The sequence below is a fragment of the Rhinolophus sinicus genome, chromosome 10, assembly GCF_057876585.1.
Source record: "Rhinolophus sinicus isolate RSI-liver-muscle chromosome 10, RSI-T2T, whole genome shotgun sequence".
Lineage (NCBI taxonomy): Eukaryota > Metazoa > Chordata > Mammalia > Chiroptera > Rhinolophidae > Rhinolophus > Rhinolophus sinicus.
The window spans coordinates 6,642,877-6,660,708 of record NC_142510.1 but is presented as its reverse complement, the minus strand read 5'-3'; the positions used below and the strand labels follow the sequence as shown (position 1 = coordinate 6,660,708).

The window sequence follows — 17,832 nt, the reverse complement described above, 5'->3', positions numbered from 1 at the left end:
TAGTGACCTCCTATAACTCCAAATTTCCTTTTTTTCCTAAAAATTTGAAGCTTAGCGCTAGTCACTGCCAAAGGATTCTCTCTCTCTTTACGTCACTGAAAACATCTAGGCTTTTCGCAGGGGACATCTTTTGGTCCTCTGTTGGGCGTTGTCTTGAAACTGCTTCGGAGCCTTGCGGAAAGAGGTGTGCACATACTGCGTTCGCACATTCGGTCCCTTGCCCTGTTCCCCGGGTCCCCCGAGGCCTGCCCCCCCGCAGCACCTGGGTGTTTGTGAAACAGACCAGCATCTCTCGATTATTATTTTTTAGGAAGTTCTGGTAGTGACTGGGCAGTGACGACACTTAAGTCACCGAAAGGTACCGTATGGCTTTTCTAGCCCTTTCCTCCAGGTGTTGTTGGATTTCACATCAATCCGTGGTGGCACAGAGAGTCCCGGTGTCTGTGTGTGACCCCGTGCACACGTGTGTCCGTGTTGGTGAACTTGCAAGTCTGTCTCTGCTCCAGTGTGTGTGTGTGTGTGTGTGTACGTACGTGTGTACACATGTGTGCATGGGGCCCTGGTGTGGCGTGTCTGTGTGTGAGGCTGAAGAATCACTGCTCCTTGCTTCCCAACAGTCATTGCCTGAAGGAAAATGTCACTCAGAAACCGTCCCAGGTAAGACTTCCAGGAAACGTTGCTTTTTCTCAGAAAGCTGTACAGGCAAAACACAAGGCATATTCGTGCAGGGGCCAAAACACAACTTATGGGGGAGAGAGAAACAGTCCGAGTGTTGGCCCAGGGTCCTGGCAATGATTAGGCTTTTAGGGAACAGAATGCTATTTTCGGCTTTCCTGAGGTTGCATCCAAAGTAGAGGAATTGATGGACGTGACTCTGAGTTAACTGGCTGCGTGGCTGGACCAGGAGAAACTACAAGTTGTTACCTCCCTACTGTGTGCCACACGGAGAGCTGGGCCATTTGCAGCATGCTGTTTAAACGTCCGATGACCCAGGGGGGCAGGCGTTGTTGTTCCCTTTTAGAGATGACACGTGAGCGAGGCTGTCTCGCTTGTCTAGTCGCAGAGCTGCTCAGTGGTAGAGCTGCAGTTTGAACCCATGTCTGTCTGACTCTAATTCCTGTGTCACTTTCCACCGGAGCGTGACGGGGACAGCTTTTTTCAGAATAAACCGAAAACTCGGTTCCCTTCTTTCTCCCTTCCTGGTGCTTTGTTGGATTGCCGGGGGGGGGGGGGGGGGGGGGAGATGTAGCTGTCCCAAGGAGGTGAAGGTCGGACTCTTTAGTGACCTTGAACTGGGGCAAATGAGAAGACATTGCAGGGCTGTAGGCAGGATGCTAGCAGGACCATGTTTGCATTCTCAAATATTAGTCTGCTTTTCTAGTTGAGGCCGGGCTAGGGGACGGTGGACTGGCATTGGTGACACCCATGGGAGGCTCTTGCAGTCATCCAGGGGGGTGGTGACCTGAGCTGGTGTGGGGAGAGGATGGAGAGAAGAAATGGAGTGGAGGGTAATTAAGAAACTCGACAGCCTATTGAGTGGGCTGGAGGGAGCAGCGCCCAGCACTGATCTCTCATTTGAGCTATTTGAGCCTGTCTCAGCATCCCCTGGAGCCATGCTAAAACCCCGACTCCTGGGCCCCACATGGACGCTCTGCTTCATGGGCCTCGGGTGGGTGCCCTGATGGGCTGAATTGCTAACAGGTCCTGAGGGGGTACTGCGGCTGCTCGTCGGGGGACCACACTGGAGTAGAGAAATCTTGCTGGGAAAACAAGACCGTTTTGTGAGGTTTCCAGGTATCTTTCTGAGGGGTCTGAAGAGGGGAGTTTGACCTGAGCTCCAGCGGGAGGAGAGGAGAAGGAAGGGGGCCATGCTGTATCCTCATATTCCCGGAGAGCTTTAGACCCGCGTGTCTAATGAGTATCCTTGGACTACACAGTTGTTGCTTTCAGAGAGGCAGATTTTTGGGTCTTGCTTTAGATAATAACTGTTCACATGTCAACGTCCATTTTTAGAAATGCAAACAATTTGGAACATGACAGACCTACTAATTTGAGGCATAAACTTTTTTTTCCTCCCCGGTGAAAAACAAAGCCATTACGATTCCCGTGACAGCGTTTGGAGGCAGCCAGCCTGCCTGTCCTCACACCAGCCTCTTGCTGTCTGATGCACGTCAAAATTATTTCAGGCTGGGTCAAAAGCAAGGGCTTGGAAGCTGTTTTTCTACCCAAATGGGGCTGATTTCACCTGTCTTGCTAAAGTGCACCTTTATTTATCCTGTCTTGTCTGGGGAAGAGATAAAGGGTCCCAGAGATAAGACAGGTTCCTCAGGGGTCATTGATCCTCCCCTGGGGTTCTCTACTCAACCTGCAGTTGCTGAGTCTCCCGAAGGCATGACAACCAGGTTGGGGGGTTTGCATGGCCCCCACACCCCGCATCCTAGAGTGTGATGGGCTTCGCCTCACACACACCAGGGTTCCAAACATGGCCACACCATTTGGGGTTCTTAGTACCTTCAGCAAGTTACACAACCAATCTGGGCCTCTATTTTTTGATCTCTAAAATGGAGACAACGCTCTCCACCTACCTCCTAGGTTGCTGTAACAATGCGATGAGATGCCATGTACAATACATGTCACAGGGCTTGGCAAGCACTGTGCTAAAGTGATAAATACAGGGAGACTATCACTGGTATTATTACTGTTATTAGCAGGTGAGCAAATGAAAGGCTCTGAAAACTCTCGTGGTAACAAAAACTGTCAAGCTCTATATAAGCCATCATTTTCCCAATGCCTTTGACATCTGATCTCTTTTCAGGGAAACCAGTTACTAGCTTAACATCCGGTCACACAAATGTTGCTGGGAACCCACTTTGGGAACATAGGGCAAGAGTGGAGAAGTAGGCAGAAGAGTGGGTGTCACGTAGAAGAGATGGGTAAAGGGGGAGCTAGCTGCGAGGAGAAAGGATGAGGTCCCTGAAGGGACAACTGTTCTACTTTTACCCACATTGACTGTAACTCACTTTGGAGGGGAGCAGTTATCTGCCAGGACAGGAAATGGCAAACAGACCATACCTATTTGACCCAGTCATTGTTCATTCCCTGTGGTTTCCCCATGCATGTCGCCCCCTAGTGGTCACTACTGTTGATCCACTCATGCCCAACCCTGGGAACTCCTGGCATTCTTGTTTAAAACCCTCCACGAAAATTTTTCACCACCACCTCAAGCCCAGTGGACTCTCCTAATCAAAATGACTCTTTGCACCTGCCTTGTCTGTGCGTCCAGTGTTACACTGGAACACTGAACCTGGGGGAAACTGCCAGCGTGGTGCTGTGATTTCATCCCTCTGGCGCTGATTAGAATCTGGCTGTGTGCTCTTGCTCAAGCCACTCACAGGCTCAGAACATCCATTCCCACATTTCTAAAACTGAGGCAGTGATGATATCTGCCCTTCATCGGGTTTGGGGGAGTAATTTTCTGACACAATGCAAGTAATACACTCCAATGAAGGCAATCAAGAAAACACAATCCCTTCGGCCTTCCTTCTGGCTTTTACACATGCGGGACCTGAGTCCCCCTGAGATACAAAGTCACACAGGACAGTTACGTCACACCCCGCCGCAGGACCCAGACTTCAAAGAATAGCTTAAAGCCTTGACCCAAAGGTATGGGAGCTGCTTCTTACAGGCATAAATCTTAAGTCCACCCACTGCTAAGAAGCTGGAACCACTGGATGTGGGGCCCCCACATTTTTTTTTCCTATTTTTTTCAGTCAATTTTTAGATGCACCTTCTGGGTAATTCTATGCACACTAAAGTTTGGACCTAAGGCCCAATCGTAGATGCAAACACAATTTGCCCTAGAATACCAGTTTTCACATGCCAGCGTTCCTCCCGACATGGGTATTTTTGTTGTTTGTTGAAACAAAACTGTTTTCTTAGTTGGGGTTTGAGCTGGGGCCACAGCTGGAAGGTAAGAAGTTTGGAAGTGGGACAGTCTTAGATTTGCTGTCCTGCTCTGCCCCTTATCAGCTGTGGCAGAGTAATTTGGCAGCCAAGTTACTCATTGTCTCTGGACCTTGGTTCTCATCTTCCATGGAAAAAATGATACTGTCTTTATCACCCATCTTTAAGAGGGGGTTAGATGGGGCGATGTTGGGGAAATGGCTAAAACACTGCGTAGTACATAGCAGGTACTCAATAAACCCTACTACTTTCTTTCGTCTAAGAAAATGCATGTAGCTCAGTGGTAACGTCCATCCGAGAGATGCTACAGAAGACACAAGACAATAGAAAAGCTGTGATTTGGGGTTACCGTCCTGTTGGAATGCACATATTCTGGGGGAGAACCCACCTCAAAGCAGCCTTAAAATGTTACTTCATGCAATTCGAGCTTTTGCAGTTTTCTGGTTTGGTTACTGGTTTGCTGGTAGCAGTAGGGCACAGAGCAGGTAGGGGGCTGGGAGTTGATTTTTTTTTTTTTTCCCCATAAAAATCAAATCCCACCAGCTCTTGAGTTCGGCCTCTTTTGTAAAGCATGTAGCAAGCCTCAGAGTTTTGACGAGCTTCCTTGGGCGCCCATAGGGCTTGAAGGGAGGCAGGGAGGAGATTCTTTGCTTTGCAGAAAACTCCACTGCAGCAAGATTGCAGCAAGCATTTGACTGGTTTGTAGGCACGTCCCCTCGAGGCGAAGCCAGGTCCCGTCCATTCACACTTCCCCAGCACCTAGCACGGTGCTCCCGGTGCCCTGTAGACACTCAGTGTACACTTTACTGATATATCATTAGGCGAAGCTGGGCTCCTGGTCGCTTTTCTGAAGAGGCTCTGGGATACACCAGAAAAATCAACCAGGTAGCAGTCAGGAGAATTATATTCTAGACCCCGTTGTTGATGTGGGTGTTCTTGAGGCAACAGCTTCAGTTGCCTCTCCTATAAAATGGGAGATTTAGATTACTGAGCTCATTAACCCGCTCTATCGCTGTAAGTAAAGATCCCAGGCTTAGCTTTGATTGGCTTGTCACGTGCCCACCTCTGAACAAATCGTTGTGGTGAGGGCAATGAGATGGGTTGTTTGTCGTCACTGGGGCATGGCCAGAGGGTAGAGGAGTGGAGGCGTATGTCATCCAAACCGCATGGGCTAAGAATAGGGGAGAGGTTGGTCCCCCCTCAAAACTGGGGCTCTTCCTAGAAGTAGGGTGAGGGGCTGATTGGTATTTGTATCAGTTATCCATTGCCACCATAATGCTGTGTAACAAATGACCTCTCATCGCATGGCTTATAAGTTATGTAGCTCATCATCTATTGAGATCAGGTGTCTGTGTGCCGGCGATTCATGCTGCTCTGGAAGGTTCTCCTCATCTCCTCTGAACCTGCCATGTGTCTGGGAGCGGGCTACATGCTGGCTGATCTAGCTGGAATGGCTGGGGTGACTTGACACTGCCCCAGGTGTCTTTCATCCTCAGAGCGGGTGGACATGTTCCCATGATGATGGCAGAGGTGCAGGACAGCCACCCAACACCAGCAAGCACTTTTTCAAACTTCTGTTTGTGTCATGCGTGCGTACATTCCTTACTTACGTGGATGAACTCAGAATCCAGCGATGAGGAAGCCAGGTCCTCCCTTCTGGGGGGGAGTTTCAAAGTCACATGAAAAGAGTGTGGATCCAGGGAAGGGTGAAGAATTGAGGTCATTCAGGCATTAATCTAATATAGGGTCCCAGATCTTATCATTATCTACTTTGAGCTGGTCCTTTGCTACAGCACATTGGAAGGAGGTACATAAGATTAAGGATAAACTTTATTTGCTTCATTAAAGAAAACAAAAAACAACCAACAGTTGAATAAAATTTCTCCAGCTGGGAAATTGATTAGAAGACAGAGCACACAGTGAATTTCTGAATAGAAACGCCTCCATCTATGGAGCAGCAATGCAGGATGCGTGCAAAGGCAGTGAATGAGTATACAGTTTCCATCCCGGGCCTTTCTGTGCAGAGGTCTGTGGTCAGCCATGGCTGGAGCCTGAGATCGTCCACCTTTGTCCAACCACCTTTCAGAAAGTGGTGGCTGCCTAGCAGGACTGCCTAAGGGCAGGGACAGAGGGCCTGAGGTTTCAGAGACCTGTCACAAGCAAGACTTTGACACAGGGCTCCCTGCAACCACAACAGAGGGGCTCATGGGACATCCTGGACAGCTTAGGTACAAAGCCCCAGCCAGGTGCTAGTTCAGAATCCTCTCCAGCAAAGGAAGTGGTACCCCCTATTGGGAACCTTCATGGTTAAGACCAAAATAGGCTAGGCTCCTGGCCTCCCCTTACCAATTGTCTCCCTTAGGGAGACATGGCTTCAGGGAAGGTACGGGGCCTCATGGGAAGAACCTAGAGCCCAGAGCTTCATTAGAACCTGGTTCAAATGTGATTTTCCCTACTTGCGTCTCTGTAGCAAGGCCCAGAATCAGATGAAACAGAGCTAATTTGCCATAAAGACAAGTCTTCCCATCTCCTCCCCGGCCCTCTCTTGCCTGTGAAGCTAGGCCTTTTTCCTGCCTTTCTTGTTCCTGCCTGCTGAGAGAGCCTCAGGAACCTGTACAGCTTTGTAGCACATATTTCAAAAGGAGAGAGAAATAACTGGATATTTTTTTACACCGTAAAACCGTTTCCCCTTTTACTTTTTAATTCAGCTTGTGAAGGAGAAAAGAAAAGCAGAGATACTGAAAATACTCTTCTATAAGTAAAAAGTAAATACTGTCCAATTGTACCAAAAGGCCACAATACAGTGGCTTTAAAGAAAGAAGTCTATTTCTCTCTCGTGTAGTATCTCCAAGGGCCCAGCCTGGTGGAGCAGCTCTGCTCCAAGTTGTCATTCAGGGACCCAGGTTCCTTCAACATTGTTGCTCTACCTCTCTCTACCATATTATCCTCTTCTGCATTGTTGTAGTTCCTTGTTGGCATAGCCTATGGGAAGGCGGGAGAGAGAAAACCCAGGTCAACCAGTTTTCCTTAAAGCAAGTAAAGCGAAGTCAATATCAGATGCATTACTTTTGCTACCTTTCCATTGGTGAGTGATTAGACACATGGCCAAATTTAGCTTCCAAGGAGACTGGGAAAATCTAGTTTGGAGCTGAGTGATTGTGTGCCCAAGAAAAAAGGTAGAAGAGGTCTGGGAGACAAGTAGTAGACTTTTACAATATTTTCTCAGGTCAGTGTAGACGTTTAAGGAGTTGATCTCTACACCCCTGGGAGCTTGTATTCTAGTCGAGGGAGACAGTTAATACACAAGTAACTAAGAAAGAGAATTTCATAGAATGATACAGGCTACGGTCATCCTAGAGAGGTGATGGTAGCAATGGGTCAAGGGGTGCTCTGTTTTGGTTGGGTCATCAGGAGGGAGTTTTTTGAGGAGGTGGCCTTTGATTAGAGAACCAAATGACAAGAAAGATCAAGATTTGCAACCAAAAATAAGAGCCTCTGGCAGAGTGAAAGCAGGCACAACAGGTCCAATGGCTCTGAGATGAAAAGCTTTGTGTGTTCAGGAACGGAAAGGAATCCTGTGCAAACTGTATTGAATAGTGCCCCCCACCCCCCCAAAAAAAAAATTTGTATCCACTTGGAACGTCAGACTGTGACCACACTTGGATATAGGTCTTTGCAGCTGTCATGGAGTTACAGTGAGGTCATATTTAATTAATGTGGGTCTCAATCCAGTGACCGGTGTCCACATAAGAAGAGGGAAATTTGGATGCATAGACACACCCAGAGAGGACGGCCCTCTGAAGCCAGAGGGAAATCCCGGAACGATGCAGCTACAAGGCACAGAATGCCAAGGATGGCAATAACCTCCAGAAGCTAGAAGAGACCAGGAAGCGTCCTCCGCTAGAGTCTTCAGGAGCATGGCTCTGCCGGCACTTGGATTTTAGACGTCTGGCCTCCAGAACTGTGAGAGAATACATTTCTGTTGTTTTAAGCTGCCCAGTTCGTGGTGATTTATTATGGCAGCCCTAGGAAACAAATCCACTCTGTGATGGGTTCACAATAAGTGTGGAACATATAAAAATGGACAAACAGCCAGAGACCAGGTCATGCAGACCTTGGGGGCCATTGCAAATAATTTGGATTTTCTTTGCAAGTGTGATGGGAAAATTAATCACACCATTTCTACATATTCTTGGACCAAAGACAGGACAAATGAGGAATGGTGAAAGCTTTGCTTTGCTTACTAGGTGAAATCCATCACCTGAGACCCAAGAATATCACCAAGTGAGAACGAGCGATAGGAACCCCTCCTTAAGATATCTTTGGCCCAAGGAAAGAAGGTAGGTGGGAGGCCACCTGCCAAGACCCTCAGATGTGCAGCTTGTTTTGGAAACTGGCTGTTACCTTGACTCTCTCTATTTCCACGGAAGCAAAGCTCCAGCCCCTTTCCCACCTGTGTAAGTGTCTGTGGCTAATTAAGAGAGAGACAGATGGAGGGAGGTACAGTTTAATTTTACAGCGTCGATTCCTTCAAGGCAATTAGGCTCACTGGAAGGAAAGCACCTTTTTCTTTCTTTCTTCCTCTTTTTAAATGAAGAAAAATCAAACTGGAGAGGACCAGTGTTGTTGAAAGGCTCACACATCTGTTTCCTGGTCTGCTTGTCAGCCATCTGCCCGTGAGGTATCGGGGCTGATTAGGTTAATGCATTCATTAATGGGGCTTTCAAGGCTGTTCAATGAATCTGTTATTTCTTGCACAAAGAGCTTTTTAATATACTAAGACAGGGACCACAGTGCACAACGCTGAGAGTGGCCATGAAAGCATTTCTTCCCCCTCCTCTGGATTCAAATCAGAGGGCACCAGAAACACTGGAAAGAGAGTTTCATGAAAATTCCATTTCCTGGTTATGGGAACTGTTCATCCACCACCAACCACATTCTTATTGTTGAAATAATCTTGAAAGTAATTCTCTGAAGGACAATTTTGTGCCCCAGGCAACAACTCTGTGCCTCCTCTTCGCTTCTCTAAAACATCTGAGTCTAGTGGAGGAAGGGAGGATGGTCAGGCAAACGAGTGGGTGCGGATGACGCACGCTCGTAGTCTTGTCTACAGGACATCCGATGAGCCGGTGACCCCTTGCTTGCTTCCCTCTACCCCACAGAAATCTTTTCAGTTTCTTGAAGCCACCATGCTCCTTCCCACCTGAGAGCTTTTGCAAATGCTGCTCTGTATCAGTTGCCTCCTTCTGCAGAACAAACTACCCCAAAGCTTCCGACTTAGCAGCAACCATTGACGGGGCTCCTGATTCTGGATGAGCTGGACAGCTCTGGTGCTTTGTGCTGCATTGGTTGGTCTCGGTCAGGCTTCCTTGGCAGGTCAGCTGGTGGCTATAGGGTCTCACATGACCTCACTCAGTATCTGGCAATGAGCAGGCTGTTGGTTGTGAACATGGGAAGTGGCCTGGGGTGTCTCGTCCTCCAGGAAGCCCTCCTGGGCTTCCTTCTTCACGTGGACGCAGGTTTCCAAGATCCTGAGAGCAGAAGTTGTAGAACTAAAAGGCCAGGGTTAGGACTCGTGTCACATCACTTCTGCTATAGTCTCCCGGTCACAGCCAAGGACAAAGCTGGGCCAGGTTCAGAGGGTGGGGAAATAGATGCCACCTGTTGGTGGAAGGAAGTGCAAAACATTGTGGCCATTTTGGCTCTACACCACGTGTTCCCTCACCTGAGACGCTCAGGAGCACATCCACAAGGATGCCTTCCCCAGTCAGCGCTCCATCCCAAGCAGATCAAGGGCCCTTCTCATGCCAGTGAGGGCACACATGCTGGGTAGAGGGAAGTGACGAGAGAGGGATGGTTGGTTTGGATGAATGCCTCGTTTGTGCTTAGCAGGTTGCCTGGCCCAGAATGGGTGCTCAATAAATGTCTGTTGGATTTCCTCCAGATCTTTTATACGCCAGGAGACAAAATACATTCATTGCCTAGTTACTGTACTCCAGAAATGTGCTGTGTAGCTTCTGTGTCTCATATAATTTATTCCTCATGATGAACCTAAGAGTAGTTTATATTGTTCGCACCTAAGAATAGCGTTATAAGAGGTTAAGTGACAATCCTGAGGTCTCATAAACTCAGGTGTGTCTGATTCCAGAGCCCACCAATTTTCTCGTCCACTCCACTTGTACCCCACGTACCAAACACTTTCTATGCTCGGGGAGTACCCAATGCCAGGTTCACCAAGAGACCAATTCAGAGTTGGGTGTGGAGAAAGATGTATTAGGTTGGTGCAAACGTAATTGCGGTTTTTGCCATTATGTTTAACCTTTTAAACCACAATAACGTTTGCACCAACCTATAGATTTTCCATGTGAAGCTCCACGATTCCTCTTCATAGGGGCTTCTCCACACACCTGCACTGATCTGCTGAGAGCTGAAGGCCTCTAGGGCTGTTTTTATGTAGAACTTTTTGAGAAGCCATCACCCGTCCCAGCTGTTGGGACACCCACCTCATAATCTCTTTTTCTCGGCTTGTCAGAAACAAGAACCCTGGAGTGTATCCCTTGCTCTGAGCAGACGTAGACTAGTTCATGGTCTGGAAAGACAGACATGGGAATGGATGGTTCTGGATCATGCCTGGGACATAAGGAGGGCACATGAGACTTTCAGTAAGAGACTACTGGGAGGAAAGGGGGAAGGCGTATCTACCCAGCTATTGCTCGGATAGTCTCTCTGCTTTTGTGGTATTTTGCGCTACATTCATTCAGTGACTATTTCTTGAGTACCTCATGTCCACTAGAGAGAGGCCGGACATTGCTTATGTAGCGATGAGCAAAACTCAGACCTGCCTTGCCGTCTGGGAACTCTAGTGGGAGAGACAGTTAAGAATGAATGGACTGCGTCAGCAAGTGTAAACTGGCAGCCATGATCCGTGTCATGGACCAAAGCCTAGTGGGGTGGGATCTGACCTAGTGGGGGGGGGCAGTTGGAGATAACAGGAGGGAGATGGGAGGTCACTTCCCTTTAGTTCTCGACAGAAAGCTATGTGCCTGCACTGTGTTAGTTGCCGGGCTCTGCCTGTCGTCCTCAGCTCTGGCTGTACATTAACCAATGTGGGGACAGGAGCGGGTGCTTTAAAAAATCTGTGTCTGAGCTGGCGGTTTGTGGGAAGGACCAAGGAATCTGAATGCTTTAAACGCTCCCCCGTGTGATTCCATGTATGGCTGGGGTTGACAGCCAGTCACACAGATGGAAAGATAAGGTCCCCTGCTCTCAAAGCACTCAGAGTCTAGTGGGAGAATATAGATGTGAAAATGGAAAATTATAAAGCAGCGTGGTCAGTGTGGTGATACAGAGAGGGCGGGGGTCCCTGAGAGAGCCCGAGGGAATCGAGAGGTGACACCAGCTCAGTGTTGAAAGACAAATGACAGAGGGTCCAGTGTGAATGCAGGGCGGGGACACCTCAGCCCTGGTTCTCAGACCAGCACAGAGGTCTCACTCCAAATACTCATAGGACTGGCTGTTCTACTGAACCATGTTTATGTTTTCATGTAATTTGTGGGATTATTTGGTCATTATCCACCCTCCTTAGTCGAATGTCCACTTCACGAGGACCGGGGCCATGTCTGTTTCTGATTCTCCCTTATATTTCCATTTTGCAGCATATGCCTCGTGTCTATTCGGGGGTCACTAAATGACTGAACAAATTGCTGGAAGAGGTTTCGGTACATGAGTGACGCCGTCAGTTGTGCGTTTTAGAAAATGCCTTTGGCTGCAGTGTGGGGAAGGGACTGGAGGAGATGAAATGAGGGAGGGAGTAACATTCCAAGTGGGGAGCAGAAACGGAATAGGTTAGGGAGGCATTTGTCCGCTAGAAGGGCCTGGTGATTCAGCATTCGTGCTGGGGGACAAGAGGACGCGAAGGCAACTACTCCGCCACCTTTGTGGCTCGAATGACCCGTGAGCTGGTGTTCCCATGCGAGCGAGCAGGGAGAGCCTGGGGAAGGATGGTTCTGGGTCATGGTTTAGGCGTCGGGCATGGCCACCTCGAGTGGGAGGTGCCACTGAATCTCTTCTGAAGTCCAAGGGGGATTTCAGAGAATTTTTCTACGGGAACTTCATGGCATTGGGAACTTGGCACTAGAACTTTCTTCTGGAAGACCGAAAGATGGGGCTCTCCCATCGACGTAAAGCTGACTCACGCCACGTTAAGCAGTGCATGGTGTTGTGAGGATGTGAGCTCATCAGTAGCAGATTCCCAGGTTCCTTTTGGCGTCGACATTCTGGATCTTCAGGCAGCTCTAGAATTTATGGAAAGGGGGACTTTCCCTTGACAGATGGCATCCTCCAGGGTTATTGGCGTGAACAGGAAGAGAAACCCAACTGAAAGTGTCTTAAGCCTGGAAAGTGAACATGTATGCAGCTTCTGGGGGTGTTAAGGGGTCTGAGCGGAGGCCACACTTGCCAGAAAACAGTGCTGTGATCAATAAGTGACGTCTGTCCTGGACCCAGAGGGGGCAAATGGGGTGTATTATTGTCCACTCAGTCCTGAAACCAAAGCTTTCCCCTGCTGGCCTTTCCGAAGCATTGCATCATGTCTAATGGACTTAGGTTCTACCCTGGCTCAGCCGCTAGCTGTGGGTTACAATTTAACCTTAGTTAACTTGTTTCCCAGGCCTGAGCTTGACAGTTTCCTAATCTGCCAAGTAGGATTAAAATCAGGGTTCTTGAAATGAGGCAAGAGACCTGAAACTGTGACTGTCTCCATGAATTTACATAAATTCACACGTGTAACAGTGTGGGACGTTGTTGTAAGTGTGACTGAAACAGCAGCAAAGATTTCTGGTCGCCGGAGACACGTTAATTCAAAGGCATATTGATAAGAATTTAATTTTAAAAGTATGGAGGATCTTTAAAAATTTGCAAGAGAAAAGAAAAGAAAAGGTCTCATAAAACGATCAAATAAATAAATCAGGAGAGAAAGAGAAAGAGAGAGGAAGACAGTTGGGGGGGAGAGGGAGAGAAAGAAAGGAGGGAGAGAGAAAGAGAAAGGAAGAAATGAAGAAAGAACACAGAGAAAAAAAGGAAGAAAGAAAGCAGTGCTGTAGACGGGTGAAACAGTGGAAATTGGCGGCACTCTCTTGTAGCTTAGTCGGCAATATATACCAAGGGTCTTCATGATGTTTAGGCCCTTTGACACAGTAATTTCCCGTCAGGTAACTCATTGCAGGGCTGGATGGTAAATATTTCAGGCTCTGTGGGCCTTGCAGCACATACTCCGGTCTACACTGCAGAACAAAAGCAGCCGTGGACAGTAGGTGAACGAGGGGGCGTGGGAGTATTCCAGGAAAACTTTATTAATACAGACACAGGCGACAGCCAGTGGGGTCCACAGGCAACACTCTGCCATCCCCTGATGGAGACTGAGAAAATAGTTTTAGAAGTGGTCTAAATTCGAACTTCTCACTACAAGGAGATCTTTAGTCTAGAAGATTCTCATCTCAGCTTTATTTATATTAGCAAAATATTGGCACAGCTTGAATGGTCATCAGGAGGGGGAGTGATTAATCTCGAAAGTTTCATTCGATGAAATATTATGTGGGCATTAAAATGCTGTTGATGGATCATTTATACCAACAGGAAGCGATGCTTGATAGATGAGTGTGTGAGCAATCGGTTATTTACGGCATCGTGCTGGTGGCTAATATCTACACACGTAGCACACATCGTATCACCCAACTCTCCAGACAGCCCAATGAAATATACTTGTGTATTGTAATTACGTGCCTTGTGCAGAAACTGAGGCTAATAAACATTAAGTAACTGAGCCAACGCTTCGCTGCTAGTAGGTGGCAGAGTTGGGATTTGAACACGGGTCTGCTTCCCTGCTGAAAGCAAACAAACACACTAATAAAAATTCCCAGTGAAACCCTGTGTGCTGAGAAGACCAGGAGGAAAGACACTCCAAGGCTGATACCGGCTCTCTGGAGCGGTGGGGATAGACAGAATGTTTCTCGCCATGTTCAATCGTTTTGCTAATGAGACTGCATCAGCTTTAATAATGAAGAAACAATACCTGCATTTTGTAAGGAAGCCGAGTGCTAGATGTGCCTGTGGTGGGAGAAGTGTTCATTTGGGGGGGGTCTCGAGATTCTGTTGGGGCTGCCCTGACCCCCCCAGTCCTGCTCTTGTTTGTGAAAAGGACACGATCTTGTCCTTCCGTCTGTTCCAGGTGGAGTTTCTATTTCTAGTGTGTGTCTCGTGTGGACTGTGGCCCTCTCTGACGCTGTCCTCGGGTTCAGCTGCCAATCCCTAACTGTCTTTCTCTCTCCTCTCTCCCTTCTCTGCTCTCTCCTTCCCGTCACCATCCACCTGTCCCACTGTCCAGCCGACAAGGTCAGTGATGACTTCTACGCCAAACGCCGGCACCTGGCCGAGCTGGCCGCAAAGGGGAGCCTCCCCCTACACCCCGTCAGAGCGGAGGAGGAGCCGCGGGCCCTCAGCCCAGAGCAGGGCCCCGCCAAGCAGAACGGACAGAAGTCTCGCACCAACAAGATGCCCCCACATCCCCTGGCCTACAATTCCACCGCCAACTTCAAGGGTTGGGACCCCAACGAGCAGTCTCTCCGGCGGCAGGCTTACGGCAACAAAGGCAAGCTGGGCACGGCCGAGTCAGGCTCCAGCGACCCCTTGGGGACTCGCACCCAGCACTACCCACCCTCACAGCCGTACTTCATCACCAACAGCAAAACAGAAGTGACTGTCTGAGCTTTTGCTTCAGAGCGTCCTGGAGACCACACTCAACTGAGAGGCAAAAAAACATCCCCGCCCGCCCCCTCCCTGGCCCACTCCCGACAGCCACCCACTCACTCACCCTCCATACCAACCAACCAGAAACCTGCTGGGGACATGGAATCACACGTTTCCTGGGTCACGCCTAACACGTGTCGGTGGGCGGCTGAGCAGGACCGAAGCATGGACGTCCAGCAATACAGCAGAGGGAAACTGAGGCACGCTCTTTCGACTTCAGGCCCAAGGTGGCCGGCTCACAGGCCCAAACCATGGGGCTACTTTTTCTTTTCCTCCGAACTTGAAACTAAAAAATCCATGATGAAAAATAACAGTAGCACAATTTAGAGAAATTGTCCATTTGAGCACATATACCACTTGCCACGTGCTGTCTGTTTCTGGGTGAGCGAGCCCCGCTAGAAGGGGGCAGAGAATGAGGTGGGCACTGGAGAAGAGTGTGTGTGAGAAGAGGCGTCGTTCGGGAGGCACCTGTGCACATGATAAGCCTTTTCTAAGCCTGAGGCGTGGTGACACGGACACACAGTTTTGACGAGCGTGAGACAGTAATGAACCCCAACCATATTTACAGTCCTTTTCATATCAGCAACGTGGGAAGCAAAAAACAACACTCAAACTCAGAAAAACATACATGACTCCGAACCCACCGACACTGATTGGGAAGAACGTTTGAGAACAGCCCTCAGGATTGTGCACATGGAAATAGGGGGGATAGGCTTCAGTGGCGGGGACAGGGTCCAGAGAGTATTAAGTAACTTTATTTTAAGAAAAGAAAAATGAACTATAAGCCCACTACAAAAGAGCCGAGAACAGCAAAGCAAATTAACTGTTGTCCCAAATTCCCAAGGCTTGGATATATCAACAACGACATCAAGGAAAAAAAAAAATCACAGATGAAAAGTCTGTAAGAGGTGAGACGGGGACCCGAACCTCTGAAGTGTGGTGTGTCCCCCTCGCCGCCGAGACAAGACACAGACACACACACCAGCCCTCTGTTAACTGTCGGTCCCCTGAGTCCCTTCCTTTCAGCCCGTTACCGCCGCCGCTGCCGAACTTCAACTGCTGTGGACTGAAAACTGTCATAAGCGTGGGTGGTGCCTTCAGTGTGTCACTGTTTAACGACAGTCTTGTTTCCCAAGTGCAACCTGTGTTCTCTTTGCCCCCCTCTGTCCTGTTTTTCTGCAGTAGTAGGTGTCTCCATCCTCCCATTGTTGGTGAGCCCACCCCATCACACCCTCTGAGGGGGCTGCTGCAGTGTCAGGGGAACCTAAAGACTGAGACCTCCCTACCCCCCACATTGTCAGAAATCCATGAGTTCTACCATTTTCTAGCTCCCCAAACTGTCAGGCATTTCTGCGTCCCCCAGTTCCCACGGGCCCTCCAAACGACCTCTCCAAGGTGTTCATCTCCCATCCAGAACTCCCTGAGGATGTTTTCAGATGGGTTCTCCAGCCCTTGGGTGTCCCGGCAAAGGCAATTTTCGGACTAATTCTCTTGGTTTAGTGGAAGCCCAAGAAGGTTGCTGAGAGAGAGGAGATTTTCACTTAAGGTGAGATGTTTTCAACCAGTCCCTGAAGGTCTTAGCTAATTAACAGGAACCTTTGAGAGATTAGCGGTTTTGGTTTCAGAAGCTGCCCTAGGTCTGGTCTCTCAACACTCCGAGCACTTCCTGGGACGCGGAACTCCAGCGTCTGCCTCTCCCATCTCTCCACTCTGACATCGTGGATTCAGAGGAACCCGGTGTTCGTTCTCCTTTTCACTCCCAGCTGATCTGGCGACTCTGACAATGCATCGTGGTCTCCCATCGGAAACACGAGGAATAGGGGCTAGATTGAGCTTTTCAAGCTTTTTGAAATAGCAGACCCTCTGCCCATTAAAAAAAAAAAAAAATGAAATCATGCACAGAAGCCCCTATAGAAGATCCCCCTTTATAATGAGGCTCTGTGCTGCACGAAGCAGGGGTGGGACATTTACTGTCCACTTTCTCAGTCTTTCCCCCGAGACCCCAGCGCTCCCCCCAGAGCGGAGTAAACACCGCTGGCCTTGGAACTGAGTCATTTTTTAACACATTTAACTTTTAAAAAGGAAAACTTTCTGCCATCATCACAAATAGAAAACCAGTTATCAGTCACCCTAAGTAGAAAGTAAGTATAAAAATAACTACAAAGAAGTGGCTGTTAAGTTCTAGCTACATACTATTGTCTGTGGAAGGCTCTGAACCTACAGCCTGGCTTTTGTGTTCTCTCTCTCTCTCTCTCTCTCTCTCCCTCTCCCTCCCTTTTCTTTATCAAAATGAGATCAGATGTTAAAGAGTTGGCAAAGATATACCAGCATCTAATGGAGACTTTCTCCTTGAAGCAACCAGATGGACCGACCAAAATGCAAAGGGAGCCATGTTGTGTGTGACTCAGTGTCAACTAGTGCTATACCCGTGTACTTCTCATGGTCATTTTGTGTATGCTAGTGGTTCACACACAGCCCATACTTCAGGAAATACGGGCTTGGCTCATCTCTGAGGTTCCCTCCAGCTCCAAAGGTCTGTAATCCTGGTCTCCCTTTTGGCTCGTATTTGATCCTAGCCCTCGTCTCACCTTTATCCCAACCCTGATCAAGGACCTTTCTTGGTCTCTGAATCTGCAGGATTTTATTGATTTTCCACGTTCCTTCTCTCCTGAGATAATGTCATCCAGTGAGTTTCGTTTGTGGGGGCCCCGCAGCTCTAATTTTGGCAGGAAAGTTGTGGCATGGTCGAAAGGACGTAGCAGTGATGGCAGTCCCAGAAGAACGGCACTTTCCAGTTGGCTTTGGGAGCCCAACCAAGGGGAGAAGTGTGGCCAGGGAAGTTCATTCTTCCCCTTCCCCTCGGGAGGGTGACAGACCTCGCGATGCTGAAAGAATATCATAAGGGAGGACGTAGGGAACTGTGCCTGCCAAGGGTCCAATAGCCCAAGTGGGGAGACATAGAAGAGAGAAACCAGAGCGAAGCAGAGACTGACTCTCCCTTCCCCCTCCATGGCGTCACTAATCTCGACTGGCCTTTAGCTGTCCCTGACTTCCAACCCAGTGGGT

General features: G+C 48.7%; 1 protein-coding gene across 2 annotated transcripts in view; it reads left to right on the top strand.

Moving 5' to 3' along the window:
- SHISA9 (shisa family member 9) overlaps positions 1-15,523 on the top strand; it is a 222,949-nt gene extending 207,426 nt beyond the window's left edge. The window contains exons 4-5 of one of the 2 annotated variants that reach the window (XM_019750674.3): positions 311-358; positions 14,345-15,523. In XM_019750674.3, coding sequence (XP_019606233.2) covers positions 311-358; positions 14,345-14,724 — 428 coding nt within the window. In that variant the 3' untranslated portion in view covers positions 14,725-15,523. The remainder of the gene's footprint in view (positions 1-310; positions 359-14,344) is intronic. The other variant, XM_019750675.3, reaches the window with a different exon arrangement.
- The last annotated feature ends 2,309 nt before the right edge of the window (positions 15,524-17,832 follow it).